The 16,410-nt window shown below is 38.8% G+C and overlaps 1 protein-coding gene across 1 annotated transcript in view; it reads right to left on the bottom strand.

The window, feature by feature from the left end:
• Positions 1–16,410, bottom strand: part of TOPAZ1 (testis and ovary specific PAZ domain containing 1) — a 65,977-nt gene that overhangs the window by 43,300 nt on the left and 6,267 nt on the right. Inside the window, 2 exon segments of the mRNA XM_032649025.1 lie at positions 7,634–7,761; positions 8,458–8,519. Of these exon segments, the coding sequence (XP_032504916.1) occupies positions 7,634–7,761; positions 8,458–8,519 (190 nt within the window).

The raw sequence follows: 16,410 nt of genomic DNA, 5'->3' as shown, positions 1-16,410 counted from the left end.
AATATAAGAATAGCCAGAAATATTTTAGATTTATAATACATGTTCGTATCTTTTAAAGCAAGCCTTCCTGACTGTTTTTATTTTTCAAGTAATTGACAGTATGGAATTGGTACAGACCTGAGCAATTAATGAAATAAAAGACAAGTAAAAGAATCATTCTATACATAAAAATTGAAACTATTAAAGATGGCATTTGAAATTTGTGAGGAAATGATTCAATAAATAGTAACAGGGCTTCCCTGGTGGCACAGTGGTTGAGAGTCCACCTGCCGATGCAGGGGACACAGGTTCGTGCCCCGGTCCAGGAAGATCCCACATGCCGCAGAGCGGCTGGGCCCGTGAGCCATGGCTGCTGAGCCTGCACGTCCGGAGCCTGTACTCCGCAATGGGAGAGGCCACAGCAGTAAGAGGCCCACATACCACAAAAAAATTAAAAAATAAATAGTAACAGAACAACAGGCTAGCTGACTGGATGGAAAAAAGCTTGGTACCAATTCACCATATGCCAAAATACTTTAAGTTCATTAAAGATTTAAATATAAAAAATACTGAAAGTATCAAAAATAAAATAAAGGTGAGTAGTTATATAATTTGGAGGCTGGAGAAAGCCTAAGCTGACACCAAAGGCAGAAACCATGAATTACAGTATCGGTAGGTTTGAATACAAACATTTAAAATATTTTCATATGCTAAGATGACAGAAGTCACCTGTCAAAATAAGAACAGAAAGGTTACATCGTTTCTACTTTTCTTCTTCCAAGATAAAATTTAAATTTATATTGATAAAAAATTTAAACATAATAAATAACACCAAAAAAGCACTAGAAAAAGATACAGGTGAACATTTTTGATGCAGAAACGGGGAAGGGTTTCTCTAAATACAACTCATAACTCAAATATCATAAAATAAAACATACATTTGAGGGGCTTCCCTGGTGGCACAGTGGTTGAGAATCTGCCTGACAATGCAGGGGACACGGGTTCGAGCCCTGGTCTGGGAAGATCCCACATGCTGCAGAGCAACTAGGTCTGTGAGCCACAACTACTGAGCCTGTGCGTCTGGAGCCTGTGCTCCGCAACAGGAGAGGCCGTGATAGTGAGAGGCCCGCGCACCACGATGAAGAGTGGCCCCTGCTTGCTGCCACTAGAGAAAGCCCTCACACAGAAACGAAGACCCAACACAGCCATAAAAATTAAAAATGAAATAAATTAAAACAACAACAAAACAAAAACAAAAAAACCACATACATTTGACTAAATAAAAAGCTCCTTCGAGGTAAAACCAAACTATTAAAGATGGCATTTGAAACCAAGTCAAACACAAATGAAAACCAAGTCAAACACAAATGAAAAAACAGGAAAAAGTTATGGCAACATATGACAAAGAACAAATATGCTTAATATATGAAAAGTTCCTGCAAATAAAAAAAGACCAAAATCCCAAAAGAAAAATGGGCAAAGGATGTAAAAGAGAAGTTCACAGAAGAAAATGTAAATGGCTTTTACACATACTAAAAGATGCTTAACTAGACTCATAAGAGAAAAGCATATGAAAAGTCATTTGTAAAAATGTACAGATGGACAAAAATAAAAAAAATTTAATACTGAGTTGGTGAGTGTGTGGGGGAGAAAACTGTCATTCCCATACAATGTTGATGGAAGCATAAATCAAAGCAATCTCTATGTAGGGCAATCTGAAAATTCTACTTCTAAGAATTAATCCAAAAATGCTTGCACATATGCAAAATGCCTTATGCTCAAGGATGCATAATGCAACAATGTTAAAATAGCAAAAAATGGGAACAAACCAAGTGTCCATCAACAGTGTAACTTGTTGAATAGAGTATACCCATATAGTGGATAATTATATAATTGTAAAAACAAAGTATCATTACATATATGGAAAGGAAACAATCTCCATTACACATTAAGTTAAAAAAAGACAAAGAATGATAAGCTGTCGTTTGTATAAAATTAAAAAGAACACACAATAGGTCCAGTTTGAGAAATGGCAAATAAGTATCTCTTATTGGGCTAATCCTTCTTCAGGTAACAACTACAACTCTCAGATGAACTATAAAAAAAACTCTGCCTGAAAACACTGGAGAGATATGAAAAGTAGGCAGAATCTGGAGGAAAAGAGGGAATGACACTAGGTAACAGTCATGTTTTTATGGATTTATTCTTAAAGAGAGGCCTTAATTGGTTGGAACCACTGGGGAAGGCTAAAAATTTGCCATACTGACACAAAGAACCAGAAGACAGAGTACAGGGCAAAGTCAGAAACTGTGAAGTGAGGCTGGGAATCCTGGAAACTGGAGAGCCTAAGAGAGAAAGCCCCCAAATCTGCTTTAAACTTGGTCCAAATCTCTAGCTGACCCTTGAACTACACCTTTGTAAGGTAGACTCCAAACAACCCAGATGACACTAAACGAACTGAAAAAACATTTCAACTGCCTACTACCGCAGGGGAGTAACCTGGAGGCCAAGTCCACCCAAGTTAAAACCTAAGCATGCAATTACCAGACAGCCCAGCAACTGCAAACCTGGGCATTTATTTCAAAATACCAAAGTTACAGAGATGGAAAACATATTAATGGTTACTAAGGTTACAGAAGTTAGGGGTAGGAAGGGATGTGTGACAAAGGAGTAGCATAAGGAATATCTCTGTAGTGATGGCATAATTATCTTCATTGCAGTGGTGGCTACAAAAATCTGCACACTTGATAATATACACAGAACTACATACACTCATTATACTAATACCAAATTTCTGCTTCTGATATTGTGCCTTAAGATGTAATCATGGAGGAAAACTACTTTTGCAACTTTCTGTGAATTTACAATTGTTTCAAAATAAAAATTAAAAAGTACACTAGCATTTCAACTATCTGGGGCTCAAAACTAGAATCATTAAGCAACTACTACCATGGTAAATCTAAAAATTGTTATATATGGATTCTGGGTATAACTGATATACAAGAGAAAGAAAAAACAAGGTCTGTAGAAAGGACAGAAATATATATATATATGTAAAAGATCAGTAAGGAAGCATTTCTAAAAATTCACAGAAAACCATACATAAAAGCAGAAAAGTGGCAGGCTAGACATATGTCCTATAAATCAACCTATTTACCCTCTAAAGTTCCTAAAATACAAGGTGAGAGATGGATAAAGTTTGTTAATTCCCAAATTTGGGGGCCAGATATTTTAATGACAAATATTATTGACAGGGTCATGTATCAATATTTTCTAAAGAGTTGCTACTTTGAAGCTTACCACAGTATCAGAAAGATAAAAGTATCATTCCCCTTCTCTTAAACAAATCCAAAAAGTAGTACCACACTAGGAAGTAGATAAATGATTTTGGGGATTATTTTTAAAAGAGCTAATATTGAAAATAGTCTACATCTTTAAATATTTAGTGTTAAGAACTCAGTGAATTCTGGCAAACATCTCTTAAAATCTATCCTTGCAGAATTGAAAGCAAAAAGTCTTCTCTTCTGCTTTACGTAGAATAGAGTACAAACTGTTTATTTTTTAAAGCTTTAGAGCAAAGGTTGGCAAGCTATGGCAAGCTATAGCCTGCAGGCTGCCTGTTTTGTAAATAAAGTTTTATTTGAACACAGCAATTGACATTTATTTACATATTGTCTATGGCTTCTTTCTCCTTACAATAACAGAGCTGAGTAGCTAGGACAGCAACCATATGGCCCACAAAGCCAGACAAGTATTTACTATCTAGTCTTAAAGAAAAGGTTTGCTGACCCCTGCTATAGAGTCAAGGGATTCTACTGTGTGACCCTGGACAAGATACTAAGTCTCAGTTTTTTCATCTGCAAAGGGAAATAGCAGTACACACTTCATGTGCAGTAAAGGAATAACTCAGTAAATCTGGGTTGTCCGTATGCCGTATGTTAAAGGTCTGGCCTATGACCTGCTCCTAGAAGGTAACTTATAAGCCCTTGGAATATGCTGCTTGATTGTGTGTCTTTGTTTACCTGGGTGTCTGGGATCACAACAGATAATGTAAGCTAACAGTGTAATTTATGGAAGAGGCCTTGGGCCACTCCAGAAAGTCTTTGTGATTTATGACGGGGTCCTTGAGCCATGTGGTATCAGCTTGACCTCAGGAGGGACTGGATGGAGACTGAGTGACTAAGGTCAGCTATGCAGGTGGTCAACCATGCCTATGTGACTGACCCCAATAAAAACCCTGACCAAGCTTCAGGCAAGTCCCTGGCTGGCAATATTCTGTTTTTGTCATACATCACTCCTGGGAGGAGCAAGCAGTGTCCATGTGACTCTATTGGGAGAGAAAAACTGGAAGCTTGTACTCCGTTTCTCCTGTGCTCTGCCCTATGTGACTCTTTCTTTTGCTGACTTTAATCTGTATTCTTCCACTGAAATAAACTGTAACCTTGAGTTACAATAACAGCTTTGCTGACCTCCATGAGTTCTTCTAGCAAAGCACTGAACCTGAGGGTGGCTTTGGGAACTCCCGAACAGCACCTCCTTATATCATAGGGATAAGATATAACCAGTGCTAAGTCTCTAGCACTGGCTGGCTGGCATTTAATAAAGGTTCAATACATAGTGGCTGTTATCATCAAGCCATTAAGCAAGTACTTTGTGATATTTTTATTCATGCTACAGGACACTTCTAACACTTAAAGACTTTTTTTTTTTTGATGTGGACGATTTTTTAAAGTCTTTATTGAATCTGTTACAATATTGCTTCTGTTTTATGTTTTGATTTTTTGGCTCTGAGGCATGTGGGATCTTAGCTCCCCAACCAGGGATCGAACCTGCACCCCCTGCACTGGAAGGCGAAGTCCTAACCACTGGACCTCCAGGGAAGTCTCAAAAGACTATTTTCAAATGAGGTTCACACTCAATATTCATTCAACAACTATTTGGGACTTCCCTGGCTGTCCAGTGGTTAAGATTCTGCACTTCCATTGCAGGGCACACAGGTTTGATCCCTGGTCAGGGAACTAATATCCTGCATGCTGCGCGGAGCGGCCAAAAAAAACCCAATCATTTGTGTTATTGCTCTGTTTTTTGTTTGTTTGTTTTTTCACGGTACGCGGGCCTCTCACTGTTGTGGCCTCTCCCGTTGCGGAGCACAGGCTCCAGACGCGCAGGCTCAGCGGCCATGGCTCACGGGCCCAGCAGCTCCGCGGCATGTGGGATCTTTCCGGACCGGGGCACGAACCCGTGGACCCTGCATTGGCAGGCGGACTCCCAACCACTGCGCCACCAGGGAAGCCCTCTGTGTTATTGCTCTGTATAAGCCACTGCTCTAGGTGCTAAAGATTCATTTGTGAGCAAAATGGACAAAAATCTTTGCCTTCATGGAGTTTCATCCTAGCAGGAAGAGATGGAGGTAAACATAAATAAGTAAATGTAAAGTATATTATATCATGATAAATACAAGAAAGGGGGATATGAAATGTTGACAGAACGGAGAATACTGGAATTTTAGGTTGGATGGTTATTGGAGGTCTCCCTAAGAACATGAAATTTGAGTAAAGATGTGAAGGAAATAAGAAAGTAAACTACATCTTTTTTTTTTTTTTTTTTAGGAGCTAAAATGGCAAGGGCAAAGGCCGTGAAGTGGGAGAAAGCCTGGTTTGTTCCAAGAACAGCAAGGAGGCTAATGTGGTCAGAGTAAAATGGATAAGGAGAGTAGTCAAAGAGATCAGAGAGGTAACAACGTAGGGTAGGGTTAGGGGGAACAGATAAAGGGTCATGTAGGTCACAGTAAGGAATCTCAATATTAAAAGCCACTGGAGAGTTTGAAGCAGAAGAATAACATGATCTAATTTATGCTATGTTGAGAATAAACTACAAGAGGACAATATCAGAAGCTGGAGAAATGTTAGGAGACCACTGCAGTAATTCAGGCAGGAGATGGTATTAGGCGGGGCCTGGGCCTGGGCCTGTGTGGTATGTGTGGGAGTGATGAAAAGTGAATAATTTCCAGACATCATCTGAAGCTAAGGCCAGCAGGATTTCCTTACAGTCTGGATATGGAGTGAGAGAAAAAGAAAGTAAGAAAATCCAAGGTTTTTGAGCCTAAATAACTTATAAAGGATAGAGTTGCCTTTAATAGAAAAGGTGAAAATTACAGGAACGGCTGGTTTGTGGTAGGGTAGGGGACATCTAACAGGAGGTCAGTTTTGAACATGTTAAGTTTGAGAAGTGTAATTGGACATCCAAGTGGAAAAATCAAATAGGCAACTAGACAGAAAGGTCTGCAGCTCGGAGACAAAGTTCAAGCTGGAGATATCAATTTGAGAGTCTTAGCACACAAATGGCATTCAATGCAATGAGGTTGGATGAGACCATCTAAGGAGCAAATCTAGATAGGAAAAAAGAACAGACTCCTGGTCTAGGCACTGGGTCGCTCCAACATGTAGAGGTCAGGGAGATCAGGAGAGACCAGCAAAACCAACTGGGAAGTTGCAGACAGACAGGACACTAGGCGTGCATGTTTAACCTGAAAGCCATGTGAAAAAAATGTTTCAAGGAAAGCGTGATCAACTGTTAAATACTGGTGATAGGTTAAGTAAGATTAAGACTGAACTATGTCTATTAGACTCGGCAACGAGCAGGTCACTGGAGAGTTTAAGACAGGTAGTTTTGGTGGAGGTGAAGGTGAGTATCTTTGGAACTGGAGGAGAGAAACTGGGGATAGAGGGTCTAGACAAGTCTTTGGAGAAACAGGACGACAGGTGAAAAGGAAAATGGGACCATGAAAATGTATTTTTGGTTTTGTTTGAAGATGGGAGAAAAGCATGCTTATGTTGAAGAGAATGATCCAGTAATGAAAGGAGAATTACTGGAGTAGTATTTTAAAAGAGGGAAGAGATGGATTCTAGCACACAGGTAGAAGGGAATAGCCTTGGCCTGTTCATCCAGTGTAATAGAAGTGAAGCTGGAGTTTTGGGAACAGGTGCAGGTAGGTGGCCTAATGTACTGGTAGGAACTTCTTTTCCAATTACTTCAATTTTCTTGGTAAAGTAGGAAACAAGGTTGTTAGCTATGAGGACAAATGAGGAGGAATAAGGAGAAAGAAACATGAAATAGTTGTCTAGGAGTCAATTAAATTATTCAAAAGGTTAAGACAATCATACACATTATCTGGCAGATAACTGATACCCCAAATTTTCTCCATATCATACACCAGTGGTATGTTCCAACATCAAGTTAGGTTTAGCTCCAATTCCTATGCCTTCTACATCTGTGGTCGAATAACTGATGCTTGCATTCATACCACTCAGGCACTATGATATTCTAAAATTTCAAAGAAGATCAAATGATATTCAGTACTTTGTACTTGGTGAGGCAGGAAGATATGTAACAATTTAGAAAGATTTACATAGGTTTAAGAACTTTAGGATTCTAAAAAGCTAAATATATAATTATTTTCCCAGACAAGCGAAACTCTATTAATACTGTGCTTATGGCAAGCATCAAGCAGTATGTCCCATGGCCAGAATGACGTGACTCTTTTACTCAACAAAAAGGCCATTCCCTTGTCACCTGACAGCACTGCTAAGATGGACTTCTGTATTTACCACTATCTGGACCAAGAAATAAGAAAATGCAAAAGATTCCCTAGTACCTTTTCATCCAAGTCTGAACTTTTTGTGTGTTCACTGATGTCTCCCAGTTTTTCATCTGAAGAAGTCTCATTAGTAACTTCACCTAAGGAAATGTTTGCACCTTCGGAATCATGTTTTATCTCACTTGCTGAAAAGAAATAACATTCAACTGTAGAAACTTTAAATGACAAAATAACCAAGTCATTTAAAGATTGTTCTAAAAATGAGTTAGAATTCAGAGACTCTTTTAAAGTCCAATGTGACAAATATGAAGCAGCATTTTCAGCAAATTATACATTTATTCCTCCCTCTCTATCAAAATAACTCCATTACATGGTATAAAAAGAATTGGCAGTAAGACAAAATTGAGACATAAAGATAAATTTAAGAATCTTTCTTGATCATGTCCAGCTATTTTTCAATATATTTTTAAAATTTGCAAGTTTTTGAAATTAACTTTCAAATTATTTCCTGTAAAGATTCAGTTATTTAAACTTAGGATTAGCTATTATTAAAAAAATATTAAAAGGGACTCAGATTTAAAATGTGGTAAAGCTTAAATATATATTTCAGTTTCAAAAATGAGACTACAAAAATTGCTAAGGTCAATTATCTTTTGTAGATAAAGCCTAACAAAGTTATTTATTAAATAATCAACTGGAAAATTTCTCAAAATCTGATCTGCCAACCAGGCAAAACTGAGGAAAAACTGACAAACTGTAAAACGTGGTTGACAGACTCTAAAATGAAAAGCTTCCTATTTTAATGAATTCATTCTGACTATGCCTAAATAGAGATATAAAAATACTTCAATATTACACATTCTGAAAATGTCAAATTTTACCTGCTGACAAGGAAGCACAGATCTCTGACTTCATCAATTCGGGATCCAGTACAGGGAGTTCTCTATTATAAAGCAAACAGAGCTTACACATTATACCATATTCTAGCAGAACTATCCACTCCTCTAAACATTACACAATACTAGCTTTAGCAGCCTGGTGAACACCAGCTCAAGTCCTCCAAGGCCAGAGTACTATTCTGGGATAGCACACCCAAGCAGATTCTGCATTTGGTTCTTTTTTTTTTTTTTTTTTGCGTTACATGGGCCTCTCACTGTTGTGGCCTCTCCCGTTGCGGACGCGCAGGCTCAGCGGCCATGGCTCACGGGCCCAGCCGCTCCTCCCGGACCGGGGCACGAACCCGTGTCCCCTGCATCGGCAGGTGGACTCTCAACCACTGCGCCACCATGGAAGCCCCTGCATTTGGCTCTTTAATCACATTCGCCACAATTGTTAGGGAGTGCTGCCACTCAAACTTTGTTACTCAGAGAGAACTGACGACATATACCAGGCATTTAAAACATTTCTAAAGTATTACACCAATGCAAGATAATGTTTACCTCCTACTCTTAAGCATGTGTATGTATGTCTTACCGCCAATGTAAAAGGAAGAGTGTGAGAGCAGTTTGAATCTCTTTTTGTAGTCTCTGAAGACAACCTAAGGTCTAAAGGTAACAGCTATGGAGATCAGAGTTAAACCAACCTGGGTTCAAATATTGTTCTGCCACTTACTATGTCAACAGTGGCAAAATTATTTAAATTCTTTGAGTCTAACCGTATCTGTAAAATGAGAATACCACTTACCCACGAGGTTATTGTGAGGATTAAATAAGATAAAATGTCCTTAAAGCCAATGGCATAGGCTCAACAAATGAAAACTACAGCTATAGGAGCCACTCAAAAACAAGTGGCCAGGGCTTCCCTGGTGGCCCAGTGGTTAGGAGTCCACCTGCCGATGCAGGGGACAGGGGTTCGCGCCCCGGTCCGGGAAGATCCCACATGCTGCGGAGTGCCTGGGCCCATGGGCCATGGCCGCTGAGCCTGCGCGTCCGGAGCCTGTGCTCCGCAACGGGAGAGGCCACAACACTGTGAGGCCCATGTACAGCAAAAAAAAAAAAAAAGTGGCCAAACACTATTCCATTTTTAAAAACTTGGACAACAGTATATAGAAGTACACAGAATAAAATATAATAGGACTTCCCTGGTGGCGCAGTGGTTAAGAATCCGCCTGCCTGGACAAGAATAAAGATGCAGACATAGAGAATGGACTTGAGGACACAGGGAGGGGGAAGGGTAAGCTGGGACGAAGCGAGAGAGTGGCATGGACATATATACACTACCAAATGTAAAATAGATAGCTAGTGGGAAGCAGCTTCATAGCACAGGGATGTCAGCTCGGTGCTTTGTGACCACCTAGAGGGGTGGGGTAGGGAGGGTGGGAGGGAAGGCGGAAGGGGGAGGGGATATATGTATACATATAGCTGATTCACTTTGTTACACAGCAGAGACAAACACAACATTGTAAAGCAATTATACTCCAATAAAGATGTTTAAAAAAAGTAAGTGCATTTATATAACTTTAAGTTTATAGACACATGTATGAAAACCAATGGCTTTTTAAATTATATGATATTATACTTTGTGAGAGGGATTTTCCTTACAAGTTTCAACGTTACCTCAATTATTCAGAACCTTAATTCTGCTTTTTAAAAAAATTTTCTCTGAAAATAGTATCATCTTTGATTTTCTGCTTTGAACTACCTTATCATTTAAAAAAACTTGTGTATGTAACAAAAAAAAAGGAATCCGCCTGCCAATGCAGGGGACACGGGTTCAAGCCCTGGTCCAGGAAGATCCCACATGCCGCGGAACAACTGAGCCCGTGCGCCACAACTACTGAGCCTGTGCTCTAGAGCCCGCGAGCCACAACTACTGAGCGCACGTGCCAAAACTACTGAAGCCCGCGTGCCTAGAGCCCATGCTCCGCAACAAGAGAAGCCACTGCAATGAGAAGCCCGCACACCACAACGAAGAGTAGCCCCTGCTCACCGCAACTAGAGAAAAGCCCTTGTGCAGCAATGAAGACCCAACGCAGCCAAAAATATAAAATAAATTTTAAAAAAGAATGGGAAAATAAAAGTACAAACAAGACACAAATATATACAAATCTCCTCCCCCGATTCATACCTCTTGACTCATATCTGTCTACTAGAATAACTCCATTTCAGTATTTCAAAGGTCTCTCCAACTCAACATGTCTAAATTTACCTCATGACCAGCATCCCTCCCCAATCCTGCGTTTTCATCAGAGAATTGTAATGCCCTTCTTTGAAACAAGAGAAACCAGGTATCATCCTTAACTCCTACCTCTAACCTCGCCCCCATTTGATTAATCAATCTTCACTTCCTAAACCTCTCTCAAATCCACTCCCACTTCTGGTTGAAGTCACCATGTCCTTTGGTCTAATTATGACAATAGCTCCTTGCCAATTTGTTCTCCACACCAGAGCTGTCATGATTTTTAAAATGTAAATCTGATCAAATTCTCTACTGGAAGTAAAGTCCTTCAGTGAATCCCTATATACTCTTAGGATAAAGTTCAAGCTCACCATGAATTCTAGTTTGTCTAGGATGATCTGTGTATGCCTCTTATCCTGGCATATTAATTATTAATACCTCCCCCCCATTTCCCTCTCAAAATTTTTGCAATTCAGAAGATCAATTCTATGGTCATCCTATTTACAAAGCCCTGCACGACTGAGCTTTCTGCATATTCTGTAGGTTCATTTCTTGCCACCTGAACACTAAGCCATGGGATGTTATTTCTGTCTCTCAGTTGTAACATGCTCTTCCCTGCAGGCCCACCTATAGACTACTCCTTCCCTCTCAATTTTCTACTCACTTTTCTTCACCTATTGCCTAGTTCCTATTCTTTAGTGTTCAACTTAAATGTTACTAGGGCGAGGAAGCCTTCAACACCTTGCACTTTTCCTATCATATTTTATTGTATTTGCTTAATCATTTGCAGCCCTTGATAGACTAAAAGCTCTGTGAGAACAAGGTCCATGTGCATCTAGTTGCTAACCATATACTCAGCACCTAACATCCTCCTGGCCAGACACTAGGGAGACGCAAATGAAGATGCCTCTCTCCTGTCTACAAACTCCCAGCATAGGAGGAGGTGCACATACAAGGAGACATAATATACTGAGATCTGTGCCAAGAGAACTACTAGAACAAATCCCTAGAATAATATCTCAGATGTGATTTAGAGGACAAATGAATGAAAAGAAAGGAACTTTTGGATAAAGAAGCACATGCAAAAGGATTCAGATAATGACATATTGTGGAAACAGTGACCTGCCTGCTCTGCTTATCTTTTATTAGCCTCCCCCCACACTTTCCTCCCCACCAACCCCATAGCTGCCAAAGACAGAATGGATGCAGATCCACTAAAGAGCCATAATAAGCCATGCCAATCAATTCAGACTCTATCCTCAGGTGGCTGAGAGCCACCGGAGTACTGTAAGCAGTCACTGGCAGATCAATTTCTACTTCAAAATATTACCGTGGAGGAGGATATACTAAGAGATTTCAGGAAGATTAACCAGGAGCTAATTGCAATAATTTAGAAGAAATATGAATAAGATAGTAGCAGTGAGAATTGAGAGAAAGGAAAAACCATGAGAGATATTCAAGGTAATAGCATGAATAGGATTAACTGACTCAATAAATAGAGAATTGAGGGCTGTTTCTAATTATGCTGAAAGTTACATTCACAAATAGGTACAGCCCAGACACACAGAAGGTTATTCCTTAAAAAAAAAAAAAAAAAAAAACCCAAAACCCAAAAAAGTATAGCAAGTGTACTGCTTTAATTTCAAAGTATTACAATAGTATTTTAACACTGCTGGTATAGTTCATAAGAGTGAGAAACTTTTTACTATGAATAAGTAACTTACAGGGAAGGTAAAATTGCACATGCCACTCTTGTTACAAGTAATTTAGTTTTGTTTTGAATTTGCAAGACACAAAGTTAAATTCAACTAGATTAGGAAAAATAAAATTGTAACCCCCATAAATATATTACAGCTTTCATTAGTGGAGTAGAAAGGGGGAAAAATGAAGGGTAGAAGGAGGAAAGGAGAGAAACAGACTTGGGTGAGGCTACAGAATACAGGGAAACAAAAGAGAAGATCTGAGCAAAAAGGAGAGGAGAATAAGAGAGGCTTCTGAAGAACCACATAGATTACATCAGGTTTACCCTCTAACAGAGCATTTTTCAAGGGGGTGATGTAATTTAATGGGTTCCAACAAGGATTTTTAAATAAAACAGAATAAAATACAAAATATGATACTAGACCACATGTAGTAAGGGAAATACTATTTTTATAAATCTATTGTCTTACATATTCATAGGTAGGTACCAGACTGTAATGTAAAATGTATCTTTAGTATGGGTAACTGACAAACAGGTTTGAAGACGACAGATCTAAAATAATTATTAGCAGAAAAAGCTTGAAAACTAAGAGAATGTTATTGCCCAAGAAAAATTCAGAAAAAATTCCCAAGAAAAATTCAGAATGCCCAAGAAAAATTCAGAATGTTATTGCTTCCTTTTGAGATGCTAACTAGCTGAGTGCAGTCAATGTTCACTTATTTACACACTCACATATTGTTTGCGAAAAGGACTACCATAAACTCACTGGGGCAGTTATTCTGCAGATAACAGTGGCCCAAAACAGAAATATTACAGTATCCAATTCAGTGGGCCAGAGGTTCCCAAGCCTGATGCCAGGATGTGAGGTGCTCGGTCTCCTAATATTATAAACGATAACTCCATCAAGTACAGTACCATTTATTTCAGCAAAAACAAACAATGGTTTATGTGGTCCAAAAGAGAAAAAAGTAAAAATCAGAATGATGCTTCTTCATACTGCACCACCTGCTACTTTAAAGGATGAGGGCTTCCCTGGTGGCGCAGTGGTTGCGAATCCGCTTGCTATTGCATGGGACACAGGTTCAAGCCCTGGTCCGGGAAGATCCCACATGCCGCAGAGCAACTAAGCCCATGCATCACAACTACTGAAGCTCGTGTGCCTAGAGCCCGTGCTCCGCAACAAGAGAAGCCACAGAAATGAGAAGCCTGCACACAGCAACGAAGAGTAGCCCCTGCTCCCCACAACTAGAGAAAGCCCACGTGCAGCAACGAAGACCCAACGCAGCCATAAATAAATAAATGAATTAATTAATTAAAAAAATAAAGAGGAGGACGAGATGAGAGAGGAAAGGGGTCAAAAAGTAAATAATGTTCTGTGGCAGTCTACAGAATAATGGATTTGAAGCCATGTAAAGAACCAAAGTGCCACTCTTCCAGCATGCTGTTTTGGGGAGGGGAGATCGACTTTGGAGCAGGTTGCCCTGCGTCCAGATCTCAGCTCTGATGCTTACTAGTTGTGTGTCCTTTGGAAAGTTAGTGACTTTGGCTCAATTTTAAAGATATGGTCAATCTCAGAATTGTTCTACTTAATGAAATAGCATAAGTAATGTATCTAGCACAGGGTAGACACTAAATGTCAGTTCTTACAATTAAGTGTAAAATTGTGCATTATAGTTAGAGTGCCTCAGATATTCAGTGGACAGGGAGAATGGAGTAAGATGAGCTTCTTGAAAGACAGGCCAAAGAGTGTAAATAAATGAGGGAAAGAAAGAGAATGACCTTTACTTTTGCTGGAAAGCATTTTTTGTTTTTGTTTTTGGGGTTTTTTTGGTCATTTGGTATTGTAAACCTGGTGACAGAGGCCAGTCTCTTGGGAAACAAACTGATTCCCCAAGATCTGAGAAAGTAAGTGGGGTGGATTTCTTGAGACAATATAATTTACCCAGCATAGATCCATGCTAGGCATGGTCTAAATGGGACTCAAATGCCTGAGCAAAAGTAATAGGCTTTTATTTTCTGTACAGTGGTGCTAGGTATTTTTCCCCCTAGAAGTTTATTATTTACCAGCTCTAGAATGTACAATGGCTTTTCATGGATTTAAGTCCAAGTTGCAAAGGTGGTATAAATGATCCAAACTGATCACCAGCATCAATTCTATACCAAGTTCAAATTTTGATGCCTAATTTTCCAACCGTCTTAGTCTGGTATCACCCTACTTACCAAGTCTTATTTTTACTATTCTTAAACATCTATCTGCTTTAGAAAGAAAGGATTCACTGTCTCCATTTACATATATTCCAATGCTTGAGAAACACCCTACAACATAGTAGGAATTGAAACCTTAATTCTCTCCCCTCCCTCAATGTATGAGTGACTGGGTTTACAAAGGCAAATGAGACATGGACACTTCCCGCCCTCAAGAAGTCCAACAGTTTATGTGAGCCATGGAATACAAGATACGGTACACAAAAGTTAAATATCTGTCTCACACACACACAAAGAGAAAATGATGTTCCCATGGAAAAGTGTCTGAGATATCTACTCTAAACCAAGAACTTATTATAGAGGATAACACCAGAAACAAAGAGGAAAGAAAGAAAGAAAAATAGAGAATATACACAAGAGTATATATTCTTGTGCAAATGTATTTACATTGGTGGGTACCAAGATGAAAAGTAGACTGTATTCAGTAACAAAAAATATGTTCTCCTCTCAAGACTTCACTGAACTCATTAAAGGTTGCATCTACAAAGAAAATAAAACAAGACTAATAACTGTGTTTATAATAAAATGGGCAAATAAAACATATTTTATCAAAATTATTAAGGTCTACTAGATTAGTGTATGTTTTGTTGGCTAAAGTTAAATTTTCTGATTCCTGTTGTGTAATCAGGCCTGTACAATGCTCTTAGTTGGCTGACTCAATCTGTTGAGTTCCTAACTATGTGAAGATTAAAAAAAAGTAGTCATGTTATCTGGTTTTTTGCTATTAAGTTATATGAATTCCTTATGTATTTTAGATATTAATCCTTCATCAGATACATGATTTGCAAATACTTTCTCCCATTCCATAGGCTGCCTTTTCATTTTGTCTAGACAAATAGTGTATGATCTCACTTGTATGTGGAATCTAAAAGAAAGAACTCATAGGAACAGAGATGAATGTGTCAGCTAACCTTATTATGGTAATCATTTTGCAACATATACATATATCAAATCATCAAATTGTACACCCTAAACTTACATAAATGATATATCAAATATGTCTCAATAAATTTGGAAATAAAGAGAAAAAAGAAAAGTAAAAAAAAAAAAAAGGTCCAATAGTATTAGCAGGTGAGAGATGTAAATTATATCATCATGAAATCAGTGCCATAAGTGAGGTAGCAAAAGGTGCTGTGGGAAAAGAGAACGGCTCCTACTTCTGTCTGAAGAAGTCATAATCTGCCCTGTACAACCATATTCATAGCTACCTTTACCTTCTGCCCACATTTTCTTTATTAATTTTCTACCTCTCCAAACTTTCTTCCTTCTTCCCCCTTGTTAATCTAAATCAATCCAACCGTTAAGGATCAGTACAAATTTTGGCTTTTCCAAGAGGCCCTTTCAACCCTCTTTCCTAAACTACTAGTGTTCTTGTACCTCAGTTTACATATTTTTGTTTCAAACACATTAGTCCCCACTTCCCCAGCTATATAGTAATTCCCGTGAATATCTGGCAGATTCTTAAAATCTCAATGATCCACTGTATAATATCACTTGACTGATATTCTAGCATACGTGATTGAACATAATCCTATATTCTAGTACAGATTAACTGTCCAGCACTGACGATTACAGACATTCTCACATCTCTAACTAGACTTACAGGCTAATTCAAAAGTTTTACCTATTTCACCCATTATACATGTCTAAGTTCATCAGTTCAAGTCTTAGGGAATTAGTTCTAATATGCTTCTAATGCTTTGGATTTTAATATGGACTTCCCCCACAGTGGAGACTGACAATGAATAAG

Source organism: Phocoena sinus, chromosome 11 (genome assembly GCF_008692025.1).
Source record: "Phocoena sinus isolate mPhoSin1 chromosome 11, mPhoSin1.pri, whole genome shotgun sequence".
NCBI lineage: Eukaryota > Metazoa > Chordata > Mammalia > Artiodactyla > Phocoenidae > Phocoena > Phocoena sinus.
Note: the sequence above shows the minus strand (reverse complement) of the source record. Positions and strands in the feature narration are given on the sequence as shown.